Raw genomic sequence first — 23,956 nt, 5'->3', positions numbered from 1 at the left:
CCTCCACAGGAATGCCCGAAAAGCTCCGCCGGAGGTGTGAGTTGAAGGCCTCCTGAACTTGGGCCTCCTCCAGACGTTCCCAGTTCACCCGAACTACACGTTTGGGCTTACCAGGTCTATCCAGAGGCTTCCCTCGCCACTCGACCCAACTCACCACCAGATGGTGATCAGTTGACAACTCCGCCCCTCTCTTTACCCGAGTGTCCAAAACATACGGCCTCAGGTCCGATGATACGATAACAAAATCGATCATGGACCTTCTGCCTAGGGTGCTCTGGTACCACGTACACTTATGAGCATCCTTATGTTCGAACATGGTGTTTGTTATGGCCAATCCATGACTAGCACAGAAGTCCAGTAACAAACCACCACTCCGGTTCAGATCAGGGGGGCCGTTCCTCCCAATCACTCCCCTCCAAGTGTCTCCATCATTGCCCACATGTCCGTTGAAATCTCCCAGCAAGATTAAAGAGTCCCCTTCAGGAGCCCCATACAGGACTCTTTCCAGGGTCTCCAAGAAGGCCGTATACTCTGAACTGCTGTTGGGTGCATAAGCACACACAACAGTCAGAGTTTTCCCCCCCATAACCCGAAGGCGTAGGGAGGCAACCCTCTCGTCCACTGGGGTAGACTCCAACAACGAAGCACCCAACCGGGGACTTGTGAGTATCCCCAATACTAGTAATAAATGCTGCAAAGCTGGGTATTTTGAGCTTGGCGCATGCAGAGGCTAACAACAGCTAGCTCTAACGCCATCGAATAGGACGTATATTTACCTTCTTTCTCCTACGGAATCGTCGTTGAAGTTGATGATGATTGTAAAGAACTTTTTTGAATGTAGCATGTAACGACTGTAAAGTTGATAGTAAAGTCGTCCCATTTCTTCCATTTCGTTTCGACAGAGCAAAATGAGTAGCGCTTCGATACAATCGGCCATTGTTGTTGTTGTCGATGTGAGGGGGTTCCGCGCGGTTTGGCTTTATGAAGCAGGCACGCAAACGGTTACGTCATGACGCAAACGATGACGCAATGACGCAGCACCAGTCGGACTCTGAGCGTTGTGAACAGAGTGGGAGCTGAACCGAAGAACCGGTTCCGAACCAGAAAAGCTCTAGCATGGAGCTAGAACGGGAAAAGCCTTGGTGTGAAAGGGGTATACACATTCTTCATTCCTCTTTTTTATTGGTTGTTACAGAAGCAGAAAGTATTGCTAAGAAGCCGAGGGTGAGTGTGGATGGTAGTGCATCTGAAGAGGCAAGTTCGTCCGGACTCAACAACAGTCATGCTATGGTGACCGATGGAGACACAGCTGAGGCAGCAATTAGCCAATCAGACTCTGAGAACAAAGACCCTTCATCCAACACACAGTCAGAAGAATTGTTTCAGAGGAAACGTGGTCGACCCTCCAAGCGTTTTCTTCGCAAGAAGTATAAGAAGTATATAAACCGAAAGTAAGTATCAAACTTTTAAATAAAGCTGTGTTGCACATCGTAATACATAATATGACAACAAGCTCATTGTTTCTTTCCTTCATTATCTTCCAGCCGGTACTATAAATCCTTGAAACCGCTCCTCAGACCTCATAATTGCTGGATTTGTGGCTCACGCTTCCTCACTCAAGAGGATTTGCGCTTCCACGTGGACTCTCATGAAGGCAATGACCCGGAGCTCTTCAAGTGCCTGCAGTGCAACTATCGGTGCAAGCGCTGGTCTTCACTTAAGGTCAGTTGCAATGACACAACATTCTGGTAAACCTCAGTTTTCGTGCAGGTTTGAACGTTTCCTTATAATTGTTGTGGGCTGTTTTGCAGGAACATATGTTCAATCATGAGGGCATCAAGCCGTTCAAGTGCGACGAGTGTGATTACTCAAGTGTCTACAAGAAAGATGTCACTCGCCACTCAACAGTCCACAACAAAGACAAGTAAGTAACTAAGACAGTGTTTCTCAAACTTTTTCATACCAAGGACCACTTAACCAATAAAAAAACACTCGCGGACCACCTTACTCCACAAATATCAAAAAACACATCGTCTTTCTAGAACAGTTTAGAAATCGCCAGAAAATTGTACAAACAAGTGGCAACATGTGTGATGAAGGTATTGCTGGACTATATCATGCAATCGAAAGTGAAACGTAACCTCGCTCCATTGCGGAGATATTCCCGCGAGAGTGCAGAAAACTTAAATTTATTTATTTATTTCAAATGTGAAATGTTACAAATATACTCACGGACCACTAGGGCGCGGTCACGGACCACCAGTGGTCCGCGACCACACTTTGAGAAGCACTGAACTAAGATAATATACAGCACACAAACAAAACAAGTTCCCTGAAATATATTTTTAAATGATTGTAATACTTTTCTCTGTTTTCATCCTACAGAAAGAAAAAGACAGAGTTGGTGAGACATTTCAGGTTTTCTATATTTGAAGAATTGTTTATTGGTTGTGAGCATGCATGTAATAATTGTGATTTATTTTTTTCCTTGTTGTTGCAGGTACCAAAAGTGTCAGAGTTCCTCTGCCCTGTGTGTCACAGGGTTTACCCCATGCAAAAGAGACTGACCCAGCACATGAAGACCCACAGCTCAGAGAAACCACACATGTGTGATAAGGTAAGATATATAGATTTAAGAACACTTGAGAACGTTTCTTGAAAATAAATGAAAATAAATGAATGGCAAGGAATATTTAATTGGTTGCCAAGCAGCTCTAAGAGATGTTTAACTCGGATTAAGAAGAGACAGCTACAGGAGAGATGTTATCACCTGTTCTAAATGACAACACTTATCATGGTTTTCCATTCATTCTCTATTGTGCAGTTTTGCACTTACATTCTGCTGTACAAATGGCTGGACACTGCAACAATTCAGGATTTAAGATCATATTATTCTTTAAATGGTCAATTAATAATGATTTGGATCTGTAAGAAGCTTGTTTTACTGCACATCCTTCTCTGATTACATGAGTTACCTGTTCAATAGGAGAATTGTTTTGTGCATAACTTTGTTAATCTTCGCAGTAAGGTGAATGCACTAACAATTTGATGGACTTTATTTATCTACTCCAAATCTCCTGTTAAAGATGCTGTTCTGTCTTTCCAGTGTGGGAAATCCTTCAAGAAACGCTACACATTCAAAATGCACCTACTGACCCACATCCAGAGTCTAGGAGACAGCAAGTCAGTATTTTCTCCATCTCTTTTGTTATGTCATGTTTCAATCTGTTCAAATTGAATACGCCTTAACGAGTCAACATGATTCATTTGTTGTTTGATTATAGAAAGGATGATATCACAATTACCTTTTTATCGATGTGCGTATGCCAGGTTCAAGTGTGAATATTGCGATTACACCTGTGACAACAAGAAGCTGCTGCTCAACCATCAGCTGTCCCACACCAACGACCGGCCCTTTAAGTGCGACTACTGTAAATACTCCACTTCTAAAGAGGAGTTCCTGGTCTCCCATCTAGCCATCAAACACACAGGTCAGTGTGACAGAATATTTATTTAAAGGTCACCTATTATGCAAAATCCACTATTTCATATATTTTATACATAAACATGTGTCCCCTCTGCGTAAAGAGATTCTGAAAGTTTCAGGAAAAAAGATTCTCTCTCTTTTCGTCCTGATCCATTTATATAAAAACCTGTCTGAAAATAAGCGGATCAGATTTTGGCCACTTTATGATTTCATAACGATTTTTCGGCCAATAACCAACCAAGGTAACACCCGCCCACCTTATCACCTGAATCTCCTCCTAGAGCACTCAAAAAAATATCTCTCAGAGGGGCGTTGGGAGTGGCCCCTTATTTCCATCTAAAGTAACAGACAGAGAATCAGCACTTTTGAAACAGGGCTGAAACAGAGGGGATTATGGGATGCTACAATGATCTGTTTGGTGTTGGGAGCAAAACACTTCAGGGACATGTTTTGTATATATCTGAGACCTATAATATATTGATGAAAAACCATATAATAGGGGACTTTTTAAGCTTAAAAAAAATGTATGTTTACCTATTATATGCAATAATACTTATTATTATTTATTTGTGGCGGGCCGCCACAATTAAATATCGTCCGCCACAAATGGTTTTTCTATTTATTTTTATTTTGGTGGTCTAATAATGATATAATAATAAATAATGAGGTGGGCTGATGATTTTCTTCTTAACACTGTGTTATTTATTTGTGTCATCTACAGGAGAGAAGCCTTTCTCCTGTCATCTGTGCCACTTCATGACAAAGCACAGGAAGAACTTGCGTCTACATGTGCAGTGTCGCCACCCTGAGACGTTTGACGATTGGTCTGTGGCCCACCCTGAGGAGCCGGTCAGGAGGCGACGCAGACCCTTCTTCACCCTGCAGCAGATAGAGGAGCTCAAACTACAACAGCACGGCGACACACAGGATTTGCAGAACACTATTGTGAGTCTGTTTGAGATGCAATTTGGATATATACATTTTTAGCATGTGTTATTATAGTTATAGTTAATGGCATTTGGAGATGATAACAGTTTTTGTAATCCCTGTTTAAAGGTTGCTGTGGATTCTGCCACACTACAAGCCATGCAGGGTTTGGAAAATGCCTCTGTGTCCCAGGACGCTATGGGCAACACCACCATCATCTATGAACAAGGTCAGGCCTCTTGTCATTCAAGAGGATTCTTTGAGTTTTTCTGGGCAATGTAACCACCTTGAGGACAAATGCTGACCCTTTCTCTATGTGCTCTTCAGCTGAATCCAGTGATCAATCCGCCCAGAATGCCCTTGACCTGCTGCTGAATATGAGCAATGCCCGGGAACTGGTGAGCAACGCCTTACAGGTTGGTTCTATAACTCATAAAGAATTCACTTTACATAAGCAGGCAATATTTATGTGGAAAGTTTTCTTGACTGGTTATGCTCCTCAGGTGGCAGTGCTGAAGTCAGAAGGCAAACCTTTGGAAAAGGGCACGTGGAGTGCAGTGACCTCAGCTCCGGGACAGGCACAAAAGGTTGTGACCTTCCACGTTTCGGAGAACGGTGAGACGGTGCTGCAAGAGGCCTACGAGACGGCCACCTCTGAGACAGGAGAGCTCGCCCAGATCGCCATCGAAGCCTACGAGAGCGGGGGGGATTTCAGTGTGGTGGAACAGGCGGCCGAAGAGATCCACAGCCCTGGATACAGGTAACAGAACTCACTGCATGATTTCCTATCATTAGTTAGGACCTATATGGGGAGCCTGGAAGACACAGTCACACAACTACCTTCAAAATCTTTTTATTGCGCTTCGACAATGCATAACCAGTGTTTGTCAATTAGAAATGGAAAGCAAAATATATCCATATAAATTAGACAGTGGTTTGTACTGATTGTATGTACAAAGAGATTTTGTTGTTGTTGAAAAAACACAAACAAACAATAACAACGACTAAAGTAATCCCCTACATTACATGCCAGTGAGCCTCATACACACGCTTTATTTGATCTTAATGTATCTTATTGATGACCCTTGTGATCTCTCAACACTTGATAACACCTTTAAAATGTTATGTTTTCAGTAACGAGGAGGGCAGTCCTTGTCAGGCTGAAGTCTCCGGATCAGAGAGCATGAAGGGTGAAAAGTACTACCTTACATCTGCACTACCTGATGGTGTTCTGCAACAGGTGGAGGTAAATGCAACAGATCAATTGTTTTCTTGCACGTGCATATCAGTATAACACCGTGTATCACTCCTCTGTGACTGTGGATTTTCTTCTGACAGCTGAGCAGCGAAGCTCCAGTCTCTCCGTCTGCCATGGGCTCTCCCGGTTTGAGCACAAAGAGGTTTTCCTGCCGAATATGCATGGAGTCGTTCCACGGACGCTCTGACATGGAGAACCACAAGAGGGCGCACATAGACCCCAACACCTTCAAGTGTCCTGACTGTGATTATAACTCCACCTCCTGGCTCGAGGTCAAGGTGCGTCTACAACTCTGTACTCAACTTATCTCATCAAAAACGCAGTTATTTTAATTGAAAATGAACAGGCAAAAATCACTAAATAAAGTCATGCCATAAATAAAAACCAAGGTTGTTCAAACGGTGCAGTTATGACACTATAAATATTTAATAGCTCAACAAATAAAATGTCAACATGAAAAACAACATGGCATTTTTTTATGTATCTGAAGGCATTTTTTATAAAGCATTTCCGTCTTGAACTTCCTTTCCAACCTTGACTCTTTCTGAATGCGGTTAACATCCTATTTTTTAGACTCACATGGAGCTTCATTCCTACCTACGCCCTCACAAGTGTCCAAGCTGTAGTTTTGCCTCCAAGAACAAGAAAGACCTGCGCCGACACATGATGACACACACCAATGAGAAACCGTTCTCCTGCAACCTTTGTGGACAAAGGTTCGGTGCTTAACTAATTTAAATTGTCACAAATCTTGTATCTGCTTAGCATTAGGAACTCTTATGCAACATATCTGTATGCATAATGTTATAGTTTTCTGAAATACAGCAACTAATGATGTCTTTTTTGCACAATATCTAGGTTTAACCGTAATGGCCATTTGAAGTTTCATATGGAGCGTCTCCACAGTCAGGATCATCTCGCTCGCAAGGCGCGTACCGCTTCATCTCAGCAAACTATCATAGTGAACAGTGATGAGGAGGCCCTGGCAACACTACAATGTAAGGAAAACCAAATAAATCAGAGATTAATAAATCATTTTGGTTGCTATTTTACCAACTGGTAAACAAAGTCCACATTTTGTGTAAAATAATCTCAAACTTAAGCTGTGTGTGTGTGTTTTTCCGTCTGTCTAACAGCCCTACAGGCTCATCAAACAGTGATCACTCCAGAGCGGTTGCAGGCTTTGGGACATGATCACATCATTGTAGCGCAGGAACAGGGGCTATCAGACCAGGTACCAGCGGCCACACTATACTGGACATACTTTAAAATAGGCCTGTCACAATGTCATATTTGAATCAAAAGATATTCAAGACAAGAGAGTCTGTAAACACAACTGAAGTTGGAAATAACTTCATTAGTGCTGGATTAATTCAACAATATTGTCATGTGTAATCGTACGCCACCCCTGCTTATAACGTTATATGATTAACAAATAGTTTCATTTGCATAAAATATGTATACAACTAAAACATGTATATTATTCAGGAGGAGGGGACATACATCCAGCAGATAACCACCATAGATGGACAAACAGTGCAGCACCTGATGACAGGAGAGAACCAGGTGACTGAGGTAAGAGCCTTGTATAGCTTCTTCAATGACAATTATTGAAAATCTGAAATATTAACATGCAGTGCCCTATATCATGTAGTTTTATCGTAACTGTTTTCTGGTTTAGGTTCAGTACATCATCTCACAAGATGGAGTGCCGCACCTAATCCCTCAGGAGTATGTGGTCGTATCTGATGGCAACCACATACAGGTCAGTGTATACCGCTGAAAGAAGTCACCTTAACTAATGGATACATGGAGTGTTTGAAAGTGTTTTTAAAAAAAAAAGTTGTGTTCTTCTGCTCCTCAGATGCAAGATGGACAGATCATTCAGTATGAGCACGACGGAACCTTTCTGCAGGAGCAACAGGTAAGGCAGATATTATATATACTACAGTTAGAGAGTGGAGCAAGTAACTTAAAGGTCACCTATTATGCAAAATCCACTTGTTCATGTCTTTTCCATAAACACGTGTCCCCTCTGTGTCAAGAGATTCTGAAAGTTTCAGGAAAAAATGATTCTCTTTCTTTTTGTCCTGATCCGTTTTTATAAAAACCTGTCTGAAAATGAGCTGATCAGAGTTTGGACACTTTATGATGTCATAACAATTTTTTGGCTTGTGCAACCATTAGCCAATCAGCAACCAAGGTAACCTCCCCCACTCCCCCTTATCACCTGAATCTCCTCCTGGAGCATTCAAAAAACATCTCTCAGAGGGGCATGGGGAGTGGCTCCTTATTTTCATCTAAAGTAAAAGACACAGAATCAGAACTTTTTAAACAGAGGGGATTATGGGTAATGCTACAATGCATTATCTGTTTGGTATTTCGAGCCAAACACTTCAGAGTCATGTTTTGTATATATCTGAGACCTATTATATATTGATGAAAAACAGTATAATATTGGACCCTTTCAAATTCTCATCTTTGACAGGTTTATGTTTTTGACCTAAAGTCATTGCTCCATGTTTTTTTTGTGTTCAGATTGCTGTCAGTCATGACGGTCAGATCCAGTATATACCCGTGAGCTCGGGGGAACAGATTGTGAATCCTGAAGATATGGAGGCCGGTACCCACTCTGCGGTCACAGGTTGGCTCTCTTAGGGAACAGATAACACTTGACATGCTTTGAATCCTACATTTGCCTGTTGAATCGTGTGTATTTGCCAAATTCAAAGGCCATGCCACTGAATTTGGATGTAGCCTCTTTCAAAGCATTCCACTTTTAAGGTATATTCAGCTGTTGACATTCAAATCTATCAGGTGAAAATAAGCTTGCTTGATATTATTTTCCATTTCTATTCAACTCATCATTTATTTGTTGTCAAAATAGTTTTTTTATAACCTACAAAAGTAGTTGAGAACAGTCGTCATTTAAAAATGCTTCGTAGTGTTCCAGTGTGTTCACCTTTATGACAAAAACACTAATGGTTATTCAAGCACCCTCATAACAAATGAAACTAAATGGACGGTGTTTGTTGTTGCAGCTGTAGCAGACGCAGCTATGACGCAGACGGTCTACACTGAAGCTACACCCGAACAGCTGGAGCAGCTCCAGCAGCAAGGCATCCAGTACGATGTCATTACTTTCACAGACGAATAGACGGCTTTTCAAACCTACAAACCACTATGCACTGACAAGTATAGTAACCTCAACGAATTCATGCATTCAGCTGGCTGTGAACCATGCTTATCTCCTCCACAGTATGCTCTGCTTTGGGGCAGTTGCACTGTTTAATAAGATTTTTGTAAATGCTAATTGTTGCACCCATTGCTTCTAACCTAATCATAGGGGCTGTGCATTTATAAGTTGATTTAGCAAGGTTGTTCTATATTGTAATTAATACAAATCATTTGTGTTTACGTCCCTCAACTGCCTCTATTTGCAAGACAATGTCATCAAAAGAAATGAAACGGCTTGTATCATGTTTTAGAAAATATCCAGAGCGTCCATGTATAAACATTATAGTTTTTGAATGGACTGAAATTAAAAGGGAGTGTTTATTTTTGATCTGTTATAATGATGTTAATTGTTAGAATGCCTCAACATTGTGTTTACTAAGTATAAATATGTACATATCTGTTGCATTGTTCTTCTTTTCCATGATGGAGGATATGTTTCGATTTGGTGAATATAAAGTGTGTAATAGGCTGAAAGCTGACACCAAATAAATCACTTTGTGTATACTAGTGTCCACTCTTTCATATGTCCATAAAGCCCAGGTTCAACACAGATGAATTAGATTTTTCACGGTCAGCTTTAACATATTACATCATAATGCAATGCACACTAAAAAAGCAAAGCAAGTACTGAAGATCAGTCAGAAATGAGTTGATGCTACTCCATATTCATAGTGAGACTGTCTTTTGTGGTGTTATATTGAATGAACATCGAAGCGACAAAAAAGTACAGGGGAGAATGCAATGACAGGACATTTTTTCACCACATTCATTCGCACTGCCAAGGCAGGTATCGTACCCGGGTCTCCCACACCAAGGAGCGACACAAGTGCCACTTGGTAGGACATCTTTTTAAATGATTTGTAAAATGAATGAAGGCAAAGGCAAGTTGATTAAAAATGCTATAGATGCATGTTGAACATTTAGAAAACGTGTATATTATTGCACATTGAAATGTCAAATGTGAAAAAGAGTCGCAGTATAGTATGTCGAATAAACATTATGGAATAGTATGTAGAAATGTTCAGAAAGAACGTCGTAGTATGTCGAATAAACATTATAGAATAGTATGCCGAAATGTTCTGAAAAAAAGTCAGAATAGTATGTCGGAAAAAAAGTCATAGTATGTTGAAAACATCAGAAAAAAGTGATAGTATAGACTGTCGAATAAACATCATAGTATATTGTATGTCGACATTTCCTGAAAAAACCTAAAAGTATGTCGAAAATATCACAAAAAGTGTCATAATATAACATGTCGAATTATTTAGAAAAAAAGACAGAGTATGTAAAAAAAGTTGAAATCTTATTATAGCATGTAAAATACATAGTTTGTCCTCAAACTCAACACACAGTAACACGTCTGTCTATGTCCTCCGACTGTTGAAGTGACAACTTCCTCCTTTCTTCAGCAAGGAGGGGCCTCAAATCCTCTTTAAAGAGGGAAAACCTGTCAGAAAATGCTGAGCCTCAGTGAGTGTCACACTGAAAATGAAGTTTTCTTTTGTCTTGTTTCTTTTATTAGGTATGATTTTTTTGAAACAGATACATTTGTTTATTATTTCTCTTCTCTTGTGTCTTTATGAATAAACACTTTTTGTTTTGCAGATATCCCTCATCTAAAAGGGCAGCAGAGGATCGAGGAGTTTGAACAATTTGTGCTGAGACTCACCTTCCCTTCGTTTTACAATAATTACAACAAGTCCTGCTGTAAACTCTATCCAGGAGGATGTTACAAGCTACTGGACAGTGCAGGGTTTACCTGTGATTTACTGAAAGGAAGAGTAACAACAACTGAAAAGGACGGCTGGATAGAATTTAAAATATCTAATGCTCGGTTTGTGGACGGAGGCTTTTACAGATGCATGGTGCTAGGAACTCAAAACCACATCTACAGTGATTACTATGTCGAGGTGTCTGGTAAGCAGTCTTATCATTTGTAGTTATAAAAGTAAATTATGACATAGCCACAACGAGTGTGTAAAATAACGCTTTGGCCAAAACTGAATTATTACTGCTTCATGAAATAAATGTTCACTTGCAAAATAATGTTTGATGTTTTGTTCCTCAGTAAAGTAAGGAAGCAGTTATAAAATATTATTCTGAGCAAACACTCTAGAACATGGGTGTCCAAACTTTTTTCACCGAGGGCCACATACAGGAAAATATAAGAAGGGCTGGGCCACTCCACTCACTAGAGTTGAGGTATATTGCCTCATATTCTAAGTTATAAGTTAGCAAAATCAATCAAATGTAGGGAAATTAAGCTTGATATTTGAACATGCTGTAAGAAACACAACAGCCCATACATCACAGCTCTCCATAGGGTTTAATTTATTTAGTTTGCAGCTCATGCCTTAAAACAAGGTTCAGATTGCTCATAAAAAGATGTGTTATGCAAATAAGTGATAGGGCTTTTTATATGAACTAAGATTAGTTTGAAAATGTTTCCAACTTTAATTGATTGAATTTATTCGAAAAGTGGACACACATTTGTACATATATATTTAATTAGTACAATATATGACAAGCACAAGTTTAATTTGTGGGCCATATTTCATTATACTATTTGAATTAGCTTAATTTTGACACCCCTTCTCTAGAAGCTTATGTGATATGCTTGCATTGTTCAGAGGTTTCAGGTCACGATAGACCTTTACTGGCAACAACTGTCAAAGCCCTCAGCAGCTCCACGACCCCCCCCCACTCCACCGGGCCGGATGTGGCGCAGGACCGCAGTGACAGTCCCAGGTATTCTCTCTGTATATTACCCATGTTCTGTTGCATAACAGTTCTGTCTGACTGAAGATAAGATATGTATTTGCTTTCCTCTCCAGGGTTCCCTGGAGTTTTGGCTTGCCACTTGCTGTCATTGTGTCCATTACAGTGATGCTTTTGATCACTTCAGTTATTGGTGTGGTTTGGTGCAGGGTCAAGGCAAAACGTAAACAGACGAGTAAGCAGTTTACTTAAATTGGTGATCACAACTATCTGAGTGTATGAAAGAAAAAATATACTGTGCATTCAATGACATTTTGCTTTTCTTTGTAGACAAATATGGAGAAACTCTGTGTGAGTCACTGAAACAAGAGGCCCCGGTGAGTGTAAACAGGAAACAAGTGGAGGCTGTGATTCATTGTCACTTGATTTCAAAAGTAGATTGAATGTTTATGCTTCAAACTTCTTCCCATTGTCTCTTGCCAAAAATGTGTCCCTCCCAGGAAATCAGTGGCATTGTCTACACAACAGTGGACTTCATAGCCCATGAGAAACCGACAACCGAGGTGTATGCAAACCTGAGGATGCACAAAACACAAGTTATAGCCCCTGACTCAACCTGGAGCGCAGAGCCTGATTGGATGGTGGAGTACTCCACACTGGCAATCCACCAGTGAATACCTGTGAAAGTTTAGTTTAGTTTCTGATTTTGATTGGATTGATTTAATTTGTTCCACTAATTTACTTTTTAAAATAACTCCATTGACACTCATCAGGCAGGCAGAAAGGATAAAACATGAATTTAGATGCATAACAAACTAGTAGAATCAACATCATCTTCTGCTTCTTTGTTTTTAACTTTTCTGTAATCAGCTGTGAGTTATGTTCAGGCAATATTAAAGGTCCAATGTGTAGTATTTAGGGTGATTTAATGTCAAATATGGAATATGATTTTCTTGATAATCTTATCCTTTGTGTATAATCCCCTCAAACTAAGAGATGTTGTGTTTTTGTCAGCTGAGAAATAACCTTTTCATATCTACACAGGGAGCTGGTCCTAGGAGTCCGCTGTAACGTCTTAGGTAGCCTAAGTACTAACCGAAAACTATTGAGACAGGGCTTTTCACATTTGATGTTACACCTGAAGGCCACTGCCACTCTCCAACACGCTTGGAAATGGAGGAGTGAGCTGAGGGGTGTTTAATTTTGATCTTTAAGCTCACTAGATGCCGCTAAACCCTATAGTGTGTAGCATGTGCTGTTTGTGAAAAAGATGAATGACATAAAAATAAAATTATTTTGCATTAAAGAAATAACATTGTCTGGTAAAAATAACCATATTATCGTGTTTGCTTCAATGTGTTTTCTCTGAGTCCTTACGAAATAGTTCACAGAAATAGCAGCAGAGTTGTAAGGTTATGTCATCAGGTTATCCTTTGTTATATCAATGCTTCCCTTATCAGCTTCTTCCCGATTACAGCCCAACTATTCTGAGAGTCGCTCAATACTCTATTCTTGGCCACTTCTTCCTTTACAGAAGAAAGCTGGCAATCCTTTTTGTATCTTCAATAAAGGTCAAGTTTCTCCTTAGAGCGAATGGATGAACAGACGTAACATATTCTTATTCCTTTGACATTTCAGTGCAGTGCTGTAAAACAAAACTAAGAAGATGTTAAGGATGTTTCTAAAGATGCTTTTCTTACACTGATGTTTGATCTTTCTTGTACCATCACAGTCCGACTTAAGCATACACAAAAAATACACAGAATGCATTAAGTTGCTATAATAATCAATTTATTGCAAAGGCTGCTACAATGTGGTTGAATCATGTATTTGTCATCATGTAAATCCATTTGCACCTTTTTTTGTTTTCAATCAGACAAGTCCCTACAGGGAAATACACGCTTATCAATCATGTGTTTAGACAGACTTGGCCAGACCAATTTTCAGAGTGCTAGAGTCAAAGATGGCGTAGTATTGCCTGATGAAGACATCTCCCAGGATCCAGAGCTGTTGGCTACTCTGGCCAAAGCCAGTGCTGCAACCGTAGGAGCTCTGTGGAGAGACAACAGAAAATGTATTTACATCACCCATAATCTCATTATATTGTTGAAAAACGTTTCTGTGGCAGTGATTCTAGCTGACCTGAGAGACGTAGGCAGATGCAGGGATGGTGAAGGTGTTTTCGTTGAGGGTGAAGGTGACCTCAGGCATGCTCTGGATGTTCTGGCAGTTCACTGTAGCCTGCAAGAAGAAGGTCACACATAACGCTGAGTATCGTGTAGTTGTACTTATTGGTATTTTCCAGGTTTCCAGCTAAAGCAAGTAACCAAGTCCTGCCTAATTATTTGTATTGGAGCGTTTGGACGTCAGAGCACTACATGTCTGTTTACTCTGGGATCAGAAGATAGGGAAAATGTACTTCAAATGTTACGGTCTGATGGTATGACTCACCTCTCCGTACTGGTTGGTTGAGGCTCCAACCCAAGAATTCATGTTGCTGATGTCACTGGATGGGCCAACGATCAGGGAGGTACCAGTGTCGATGATGGCCTGGCAGCCACCAGCGCAGGCTACAATCTGTCCATTGATGGTAACACTGTGGAGGAAGAACAGCAGACGATCAAACTAGGAGGCTTTGTGCAACTTATGCTTGTGGTTATTATTTTGTTTCTATTGTACCTGTCCATTTTGATCTGCCAGTAGGTCTCAGAGGACAGAGGGATCCAGTTGATTTGTCCAGTGTAGTGGCTGCTGTCAACACCACCGAAGACCACCTCACTGCCCTGTTCACTGTTGCTATTAGAGGAAATAACAAACAAATGTCAATACGTGAATTCAATGTCACGTGAACTGACATACTGCCAAGTGCCAACTAACAGATTTCCACCCTGTTTCAATACCTGCTCAGATAGACGGAGAACAGGGGTTGAGACACAAGTCCCCCCTTGACCATCATGTCAAAGACAGGCACGACGTTGTCAGAAGCAATGCTCTGGAAGGCCAATCCCAGGATGCCATCAGCCACCATGCTAGCCATGAAGGCAGCCTCTGTATGGCTGATTCCGAACACCTGGTTGACCACAGAGATGCCGCCCACCTGGATACACAAGACAGCTGTCAGTCCCAGTTCAACAGACCACAGAGTCATGCCTGTTGGAAGTCTAAATAGACTTTGCATTTTGTTCCAAGGCAGTTGGTTACCTCAACAGTGTCACTGGCCAGATATCCAGTCATGCTGCCGGTGCCGTACTGGATGGACAGAGGCTGGCTTCCCCATTTGAAAGTACTGGACTGCTGTGGGTTGAATTTACGGTGGTTCTCTGCAGAGGAATGAGGTCTTGGTCAAATTTGAGGTAAATCTCTAGTAAGTAAAAAAAAAAAACTTAAAATATTGCATTACAAGTTGAATTCTTAAAATAAAAATGTTACCTATGAAAAGCACAGACTTATTTAGAGTGAAATGTACTTTAGTTTCAAAGATAGAACTGATGTTGCACAATGGCTCCTGACAGTGAAATATAATTATACTACCGAGTTACTATTAAGGTTGCATTATTTTGTATGTTGCAGAAGTAAAAGAACCTTAAAATTGTTCTTACATACACTACTTGAGTAAATATAGTTACTTTCCACCACTATGTGAAACACTATCCAAAAGCTTGAAGCATATGATCCAGCTCTTAACAGCCTGTGCTGCAGTGCTGGTCCCAGACAGTCACACTTACGGCAGGCCTGGCTGGAGCAGTACACTGAAGGGATCCACAGGTTGGAGGAGCCGGTGTCAAAGATGACACTGAAGGACTGGGGAGGGGTGCCGATGGAGATCACACCATAGTAGGAAAGCTAGAGGGACACAAAGCACACGACAAATTGACATTATCATGCACTGGACTTGATATTAAGCACAAAATTACAGTGGCTGAGAGGTGCAATCGACAATTACAAAGTGTGAAACACTTTAAAAAAGCTTGAGACAAATTTACATTTTATAAAACACATTTAAATTTTATAAAACAAATTTACATTTTATAAAACACATTTAAATTTTATAAAACACATTTACATTTTATAAAACAAAATTACATTAGCAAAACACTTTTACCAAAGAAAAAACTATTTAACATCAACAAAAACAAATTAACAAGATGCGAAACACTTTTACAAAGCTAGAGACACATTTTCAAGTGTCGAAACACTTTAACATTTCCCGAAACACTTAAACAAACTAGAGAATCAAACCAGAAAGGGAATGCCCATAATACCAGAAGTGACGTGCAAGTGATTGACACAAACTTAAAGGCGACCTATCATGCAAAATGCACTTTTGTACGTCTTTTAGACATGAATATGTGTCCCCGGTGTTCCAGGGAACTCACCAAGTGTCCGAAAACACAACCCTCTCTATTTTCCTCCATACCCAAATCTCTTAAAAAGGGGCTGCAACGGATCTGATACAGACTGATACAGATTTGAACACTTCTATGACGTCACAGAAGTGTCGCTACGGCTATTGGGCCAACTCCACCAATCAGGAGGAGACAGCCGCGGACATTGCCGTTTGAAAGCGCTGGAGACGCTGTAGTACATATGCCAGGCTTGTAGATGGTGCTGTTCTCACAGAATCAGCCCATGCAAAGACAGTGAGCAAAATGAGGAATGGCTAAAATGCATGATCTGTTTGGTATTTTGAAAAATAAAAAGTATAAATATGCCTTATATAGGTATGGTCCTACACTATATTATTCAAATATAGCATGATAGGTCCACTTTAAGTTTGCTTTGGGGGATATACCGCCAGTACCTATGGACCTTTATGGTTGTTAAACTTGTTTTGTCCGTTCTGTGGAAACCACCTGGGCCAAGTGACATGGTTTTGCTCATCACGATATACTTTCTATTGCGCAAGAGATACGTTCTCGTGCACACAAGAAAGNGGACGTGCCTGGAACACCTCCCTAGGGAGGCGCCCAGGTGGCATCCTAACCGCTCCTCCTTCGCGTCGAAAGGAGCCAGTTGAGGTGGTTCGGGCACCTAGTTAGGATGCCACCTGGGCGCCTCCCTAGGGAGGTGTTCCAGGCACGTCCAGCTGGGAAGAGACCAAGGGGTAGACCTAGAACCAGATGGAGGGATTATATCTCTTCGCTGGCCTGGGAGCGCCTTGGGATCCCCCAGTCAGAGCTGGTTGATGTGGCCAGGGAAAAGAAAGTTTGGGGCTCTCTGCTGGAACTGCTACCTCCGCGACCCGACCACGGATAAGCGGGAGAAGATGGATGGATGGTATAACATTAAAACTGATTCTCAATGTTATTTCCACAGATCATGTTGAAGCTGGCGGAAAGGCGGATGTCGCGTGTTATTTGTCTTTCTAGACCGACAACTTTTTGGTGCTTGAAACTAACCGGATTCAGGAGCTTAGAGGCGGCTCCTCTGCTGTGTGAACAGGAAAACCGGTGCTTTTCAAGCTCCAGCTCCGAACCAGCCCTGGAACCGCGTTGGTGTGAAAGGGGCATTAGAGGCTGTTTCTTGCTTTACTTTGTAAACATGAAGACAAACCTTTGTTGCTGTAGCCTTCTTCTATAAGGCTGTACTTCCTTGGACGGCCAACTTTACGCCGAGGACGACCATGAGAGGAGGAAGAGATTGGAGGAGTGGACTTCTTCAAAACGGCAGGTGGTCTTCCTTTGCTGTCCTCGTCTGCAGGGGTGTAATCACTATCCTCTGACAAAAAGAAGAGAGAGGGATATGCACATTTAAATGTTATCCTTTTGACTGATTCTAAGTCTGAAAAGTCTGCATGTTTTTCTGCTTTGGGGGTTAAATGATACTCCTTCTCACTGACCTTCAGCATCATCAATAGCGCCAGAATCCACAATATCATCCTCCTCTTCTTCTGCTTGTTTGGGCTGAGCAGCCTCAGCTTTTGCTGCCTTCCTCTCTTCAGCTTCCACCCTCTCTGCCTGACGACGGGCAAATGTCTCACTTTTAGGAGGCCTCCCACGTTTACGCTTTTTTGGCATTTCCCCTGGAAAACACACATTATAAAAAACATTTGTATTATTATTATTATTATTATTATTATTATCTGGGAACAAAGAAAACTTAAACAATCAAAAGTGATATGTCATTGAGATAAATATTGAACAACACTTCCTTACCTACAGGTTTGAAGTGTTTGTCTCTCATGTGGTTGATGAGTGTGTCTTTGGAGACACTCTTGTACGGACACATCTTACACTTGAACTGCTGAACAATCACTACTTCCATCATCTCCTCCAACTCAGCCAGGTTAGGTGCTCTGTGTCCTGAGACTTCTGGCACTGTAGATGTCTCCATCTCCCTGGCCGGCCCTGCTTCCTCCTGAGGCCCCTGGGAGCCTTGGGGCTCCTCTTGGCTAGGTGAGCACTGTTGGGCTGACTCAGGCTCTGTATTAGAGGTGTAAGTCCCACTGCTGCTGATGTACATCCCAGACTGGCTCTCGCTGCACTCCAATGACTCAGGAAGCCCCACTGAGCCTGCCGTGTCTGCCAGAGGGTGGTCCGAAGAGGAGCTGTCATCCTCATAGATGGAGGCCTCTGGGCCGTTGCTGCTTGCCATGTAACAGGAGTGCTGGGGCTGCTGTTGAGAGTGCTGCGGCTGGTCTGGATCCTGGTTATTCTCATCATCTTCATCATCGTCCCTTGCTTGATACTGAGAGCATCCCGGTTGCTCAGAGTCTGCAGCTGCGACACACTCCCCTACATACTGGGCCACATATTGTCTTAATGTCTGAGTCCGGTGGTCTGCACTACTGTCAATGTAACTGCGTGAATGATGCGGTCGCGCCCCATCGTCCACCGAACACTCCATGTACCCAGCACTGCAGTCTACAACATAGTGACCCCGGCTTGTTGGGTTTGAGTCCGCCCCACTGCACTCCACATATCCAGGCAGATCCTGGTCACTGTTATCCCCGCTGTAGTCAGGGAAACCAGACTGGGAACGGGTCTGGTCGGGCTCCTCGCCTGAACACTCCACATAGGAAGATGAAGACTCCCCCGTCTGGTCTGGACCGTCTGCACTGCAGTCCATGTACTGGGAAGGGTGGGAGTGCTGGGGCTGGTCGGGCTGACTGCTGCTGTCCTCTGGGTAACCCGAGGGGCCCGGCTGATCAGGGTCATGGTGGCGCCGCAGGTCTCCCTGGTCCAGACAGGTGGAGGTGGGTCCTTCAGCAAGAGCTTCTATGGCTATACGATCAGAGAGGAACGAAGATGACATTTGGGCTACCATAGGAGCTCCTATTGCGAACATATGCATGGATTGTAAACACTTTAAAAAAGGATACTCATATCGTGTGTCATTGTGTTCGATCTCAATGACCCTGCAGCAGGAGCTCCAACAAGCCGTTTAGGACAGAGAGTGAATACACATACTATACAGAGATGCTGTATGACAAACCAATGTGATTTTGGAACATTGAACCATGTAAATATATTCTAGTTTCTCCAGGGAGAATGTCCCTGTAATCGGTAATTGTAAGTCGCTTTGGATAAAAGCGTCAGCTAAATGTAATGTAGAAATGGCCATGTCATGGGACCTTTAAGGGACTTCACGGGTCACCTGATACATGTTTCAATGTGCGAGACACGTAAAGGCTTGAAATGGGATGAATACAAAAGGGAGGGAAGTTTGCAGCAACATATTACACTACCTTGAGGACACAAATCATAACAAATATATATATATATATATATATATGTTTTTACCCAATACTTAAATGCTCTTGCCTTGCAGGAGATATTTGCCAACATAAACAGGTTTTTTAAACAGCACCTTTAAGCAACATTTAGAGAAATTGTTGATGTTCGATGTTGAGGAAAAACATTTTGAGTATGAAGTATTCCTTTAAGGGGATTTAAAAATAATTATAAAACGGACAACTCAAATCAAGCAATCTGATTGGTTCTTAGCCGTGATATACTGAGCGTATACCACGGGTAGAATTGTAAGTTACTTTTCACAACAAGTCAGTATCCCTCCGCGTCTGAGAAAAACAGTATACCGTTGGGCTGAAAAGCAAACTGCCTGCAGTTTGCTTTTCAAACTGGAACAAGAAAGCAGCGGAGAAGTAACGGGGCAGTAACGGGGCAGAAGCCCTCCTTTTTGACGCAGCGGTCCAGACATAGACATCAAACGGCAAAACATATTCAGTGTGCAGTTCCTTTGGCATTAGGGCAGGGATATCTAGATACTTTTGAAGGTTTAACATAATGAATTATGCTACTTTTAAAGCAAGCAACGATGTTTTCAAATCTGTAATCAAAGAGGTCCGCAAAAACGCTATCGACCAATCAGATTGCTTGATTTGACTTGTCAGTTTTATAAATATATTTAAATTTCTTCCGTTACGAAACAAACTTACAAAGCATAAAATAGAAACATTTAAGATTAACTTCGACCTCCGGGGGGGTCTTACTATAGTATGGAGGAGTGGATTGAGCAGTGCCTATCTCCAGAAAAAAAAGCACCTAAACTACGACATGCAGAGCTACGTGAAGAGCAGGTAGACCAACTGGAAAAGTAGCACCATTCAAAAGCTTTCTGATGCGGGTCTTGAAACAAAGCAGAGAAATTATGACCGTTAGTGGCCACAGGTGCGAAAGCTCTCTCCAGAGCTACTGGAAGCCCAATCTCGGGGACCGGAGAAAGTGGAGCAATATTCTCGCCACGCCAAGCAACAGCCTCGAACAACCTCAACCTATACAAGTGACCACGTAAGCCATGCTACTGATGCTGGACAGTTTTTCAGTGGATTCACAATAAACAGCAACATACACATTAATGTAAATAAACAGCCAAATAATGGATCAACGCTCTCTGTCTAATATGTTCGCTTGCTGTTAGTGTTGTTGCATAGCAACCACCTTGCACTATGTTTTGTGCAGAAGGCAACGGAGGGAGTATTTTATTTTGAACATCATTATTTACTAATAAAAACTATTTAAATTAGAGTGTTTTATAAAAGCAATAAAAGCAATAGCTAAGGGGGTTGAACCACGCCCCTTAGCTGTGATATAATAACCATATACCTCGGCCTGTCGTGAGCTATTGCTTAAGTAATTGGAATATTGGTNCTCGAACAACCTCAACCTATACAAGTGACCACGTAAGCCATGCTACTGATGCTGGACAGTTTTTCAGTGGATGCACAATAAACAGCAACATACACATTAATGTAAATAAACAGCCAAATAATGGATCAACGCTCTCTGTCTAATATGTTCGCTTGCTGTTAGTGTTGTTGCATAGCAACCACCTTGCACTATGTTTTGTGCAGAAGGCAACGGAGGGACTATTTTATTTTGAACATCATTATTTACTAATAAAAACTATTTAAATTAGAGTGTGTATTTTTCTTTCATATTGCCACACTTGGTAACCGTTTTATAAAAGCAATAGCTCACTTCAGGCCGTGATATATGCTCATTATATCATTGTTGGTTAATAAAAAGGTGGTATAGAAAGATAAAAATCTGCAATCTGCTCAAAAGGTTGATGATGACTGAAAAACATCCCATCAGAGTATTCAGGATATGTTTATATGTAAAGATGGTGCTAATTGTTTCATGAACTTTAAAATAGTTTTTAATGGGCTGATGAGTAAGCAGTAACAACATCACACATACCGTCATCTGGTCCTTGTAATATCAAATATCGGGTTGTTTCTGCACCTCCATCTTCTGCACTGGTCACAGCTATGCAACCTGACAGAAGAACAGAAAACAGCATCAGATATCTGCAACATTATTATACTTAAACCTTAAAGCTGCTCAGGCAATGGTAAATCAGAAAGCAGAGTGTCAGAGGAAATACCATTCATGATGTCAGGGCCGATGGTGGACTCTATGATCTTGTCAATGGCAGACCCGAGATCTGACGAGGTAGAAGCAGTGGAGTCAGAAACCATCATGGATCCTTCAGATGTAGCACTGGAGTGGACCAGCACTTGGGCTGAATCAGACACCATCACCGACTGAGTCACTGTGGAGACGCTGGACACGCTGGTGGACTGAGCCACTGAGGAGGAGTCTGGGAGATGGACTGATGAAACTCTGGCGTCTGTACTGGAGCTGGTTTCTGGGGCGAACACCTTGACAAGGAGGGAAAAAACGTGATACCAATGTAAAGACATTTATAACACAAAGCCTAACTGGTATCTGGTTTTGTTGGACTGTGGGTTTCTCCCACACATAATCATATTTTAATTAAAAAGCTTACCATAAGTCCCTCTGAGCTCTGTCCAACATGGCAGTCGGACTCAGGGGCCTGTGCATGAGAGGCAGCAGCAGCATCACTGCTGTCTGCAGACATGGCCTCTGATGACTCCACTCCCATGCCGCTTTCAGACGGTTCCTCCATCCCCGAAGGACCCGCATCGCTGCTGCTCTCCACCTCATTCTCCTCTGAATCCATGACTTCAAAAATAAAACATAAACTCAATATCAACTTTTAAGTTTATGTAGCCTTTAATGCCTTGGGGTTTGTTGCTACTTCACTGTGTTAATAAATTATGACATAACTCCTGATTTGTTTCATGATTAATCTTTAATCTTAAGCTCTTATGGAAGACATTTTTATTTTAGACGGAGAACTTTTTTTTATTTCACTCTCTAAACTGGTAACTAAAGAAAAACACAAACGTGTCTTTCTCAAGGTATTTTGTATGTTTCTTATAGCTGTCATTGAGTCTTTCAGATAGGCAAACAACTTCAAGTGAACCAGTTTTTGAGGTATGGTTTTGCAGTCACTTTGAATGTAGGGTTTACATTTAGTGTATCCTTATGAAGACTTTTATATTGAATGTGAAACCAATGATGGGTTTGTAGGAATTTAAATGACTTTGTACTAAACGGAATGCAGAGGGAAACAGTTTAAAATAGCTAACTGGGCATGTTTTCTATCCAGGGGGTGTACATAACAAACATTTTTGTATTAAGAACACTTGAACATAAGTGTACTGACACTTGTAATTTTTCTCAAACTATATTTTCACTACATCTAATGGTTTAGTGATGATGGTGGGATACAATGCGAAATGTATAGAAAGTGTTAGGCTAACACATGTGTTAGGGTGCTAAAATAAGGCTTATTGAGTTGTTTTATTACTTTGTGAATAGTGTAACAAACTGTTAGGAAAACAAGGAACGTTAGCATTCACCTAGGCTAATGCTTAAACGTCTGTCAACATTATGGCTGTATCAAGTCTTTTCACTCTCTGTGGAGTGATTAAAGGTCTCTATTTTGAGTTTGTACAGTTCAAATGTGGTCTGGTCTGTTGTGACTTGTTCGGTGACATCAGCTGACAAGTTATTTAGAAACCTAACGCCAACAGGACTGAACGTTTGTTAGCTCATGATTAACAAGAGCAGCTAGCATTAGCCTTTAGCATCGTTGTCAGCTCGTTTTCTTGCTCGATGAAGCTGTAAAACAGATATCATTGTCACCCAATGAGAGTGCGAGTGTTTTAATATAATAACGCTGTTGATTGCAGATTATGTCACAGGTCTAAACAAGTCGGCGGAACCGGTGTCACCCTAAATGAGTGTAACAGCGTCTTAAAGAGCGTGTGTTAGCCATTTTAATCGGGCCCAGCTGCCCTTCACCCTGCCTGCTCCGTGTCGCCATTTTCCAGCAGGCAGCCCCGTTTTACACTCAGGCATCTGAAGGCTGTACTGGGGACCTCGAGGGCCTCAGCCGCAGCAGACCGCCCTAATACTCTCCCTGAAGAAAATGAACATATTTTCCTCCTCCGGCTCCAGAATAATCACGCTTTATCCTTACCGTTTATGTTCGAGTAGAAGGGTATCCTTTAGTGTAGATGCGCTTACTAGGACAGAAAATAGTAACCGATAATTGTTGCTTCATTCTAGTCGGGCGCCATGAGACTCTCCTAGCTTCCTGTCCGTGCAACCGGATCTTATTTATTATTTTTGTTGAAAATGATCTTGTTGTTTGAGGAAAGGTTAATTTATTTGTCTGTTTTAAAAAACAAGTGTATTGATTGATTGATTATTTTATGTCTGAAATATTTGGTAGATGTGATGTTTATATTCCCTGAGTGGACTATTGTTTTTTGAGGAAGGACAATTGCGCATATGGATGCGGAGTAATATGCAAACACGTAGGGCCGCTGTTAAGCTACAAACTGATGGACCTAAGATGTTTAATATTCCCTCTGGCTGTACCATTACAAAAATGAAAACAAACAGTTCTGCTGACTGTCATTTTATTCCTTTTACTCTGGAGATTCCTCATGCATTAGGTTATCGAGGTCCATAACAAAAAAATATCCT

General features: G+C 41.5%; 3 protein-coding genes across 3 annotated transcripts; 2 read left to right on the top strand and 1 right to left on the bottom strand.

Moving 5' to 3' along the window:
* Positions 1–1,029: 1,029 nt before the first annotated feature.
* Positions 1,030–9,405, top strand: LOC104965179 (zinc finger protein 335). Its single transcript, XM_010794137.1, has 22 exons — positions 1,030–1,069; positions 1,196–1,451; positions 1,545–1,722; positions 1,812–1,924; positions 2,386–2,404; positions 2,501–2,617; positions 3,107–3,183; positions 3,331–3,491; positions 4,209–4,432; positions 4,544–4,643; positions 4,742–4,830; positions 4,918–5,174; positions 5,549–5,660; positions 5,753–5,950; positions 6,246–6,388; positions 6,531–6,670; positions 6,809–6,906; positions 7,161–7,247; positions 7,354–7,437; positions 7,537–7,596; positions 8,211–8,316; positions 8,714–9,405. The coding sequence occupies exons 1-22, from the start codon at positions 1,030–1,032 to the stop codon at positions 8,827–8,829; spliced, it is 2,775 nt and encodes a 924-aa protein (XP_010792439.1). The 3' UTR covers positions 8,830–9,405.
* Positions 9,406–10,379: 974 nt separating this feature from the next.
* LOC104964419 (uncharacterized) lies at positions 10,380–12,955 on the top strand. The gene is made up of 6 exons (XM_010793201.1): positions 10,380–10,431; positions 10,515–10,826; positions 11,540–11,657; positions 11,744–11,862; positions 11,958–12,004; positions 12,128–12,955. The coding sequence occupies exons 1-6, from the start codon at positions 10,398–10,400 to the stop codon at positions 12,299–12,301; spliced, it is 804 nt and encodes a 267-aa protein (XP_010791503.1). The 5' UTR covers positions 10,380–10,397; the 3' UTR covers positions 12,302–12,955.
* A 444-nt stretch (positions 12,956–13,399) lies between these two features.
* Positions 13,400–23,385, bottom strand: LOC104965178 (microtubule-associated protein futsch-like). Its single transcript, XM_010794136.1, has 14 exons — positions 21,882–23,385; positions 21,477–21,753; positions 21,290–21,367; positions 17,783–18,850; positions 17,467–17,649; positions 17,181–17,345; positions 15,542–15,546; positions 15,353–15,470; positions 14,829–14,947; positions 14,528–14,724; positions 14,307–14,423; positions 14,079–14,223; positions 13,770–13,868; positions 13,400–13,679 (listed from the first exon to the last, which is right to left on the bottom strand). The coding sequence occupies exons 1-14, from the start codon at positions 22,074–22,076 to the stop codon at positions 13,545–13,547; spliced, it is 2,901 nt and encodes a 966-aa protein (XP_010792438.1). The 5' UTR covers positions 22,077–23,385; the 3' UTR covers positions 13,400–13,544.
* Positions 23,386–23,956: the final 571 nt, after the last annotated feature.

Source organism: Notothenia coriiceps, unplaced genomic scaffold, assembly GCF_000735185.1.
Source record: "Notothenia coriiceps isolate Sejong01 unplaced genomic scaffold, NC01 NC01_scaffold00037244, whole genome shotgun sequence".
NCBI classification, from domain to species: domain Eukaryota; kingdom Metazoa; phylum Chordata; class Actinopteri; order Perciformes; family Nototheniidae; genus Notothenia; species Notothenia coriiceps.
Note: the sequence above shows the minus strand (reverse complement) of the source record. Positions and strands in the feature narration are given on the sequence as shown.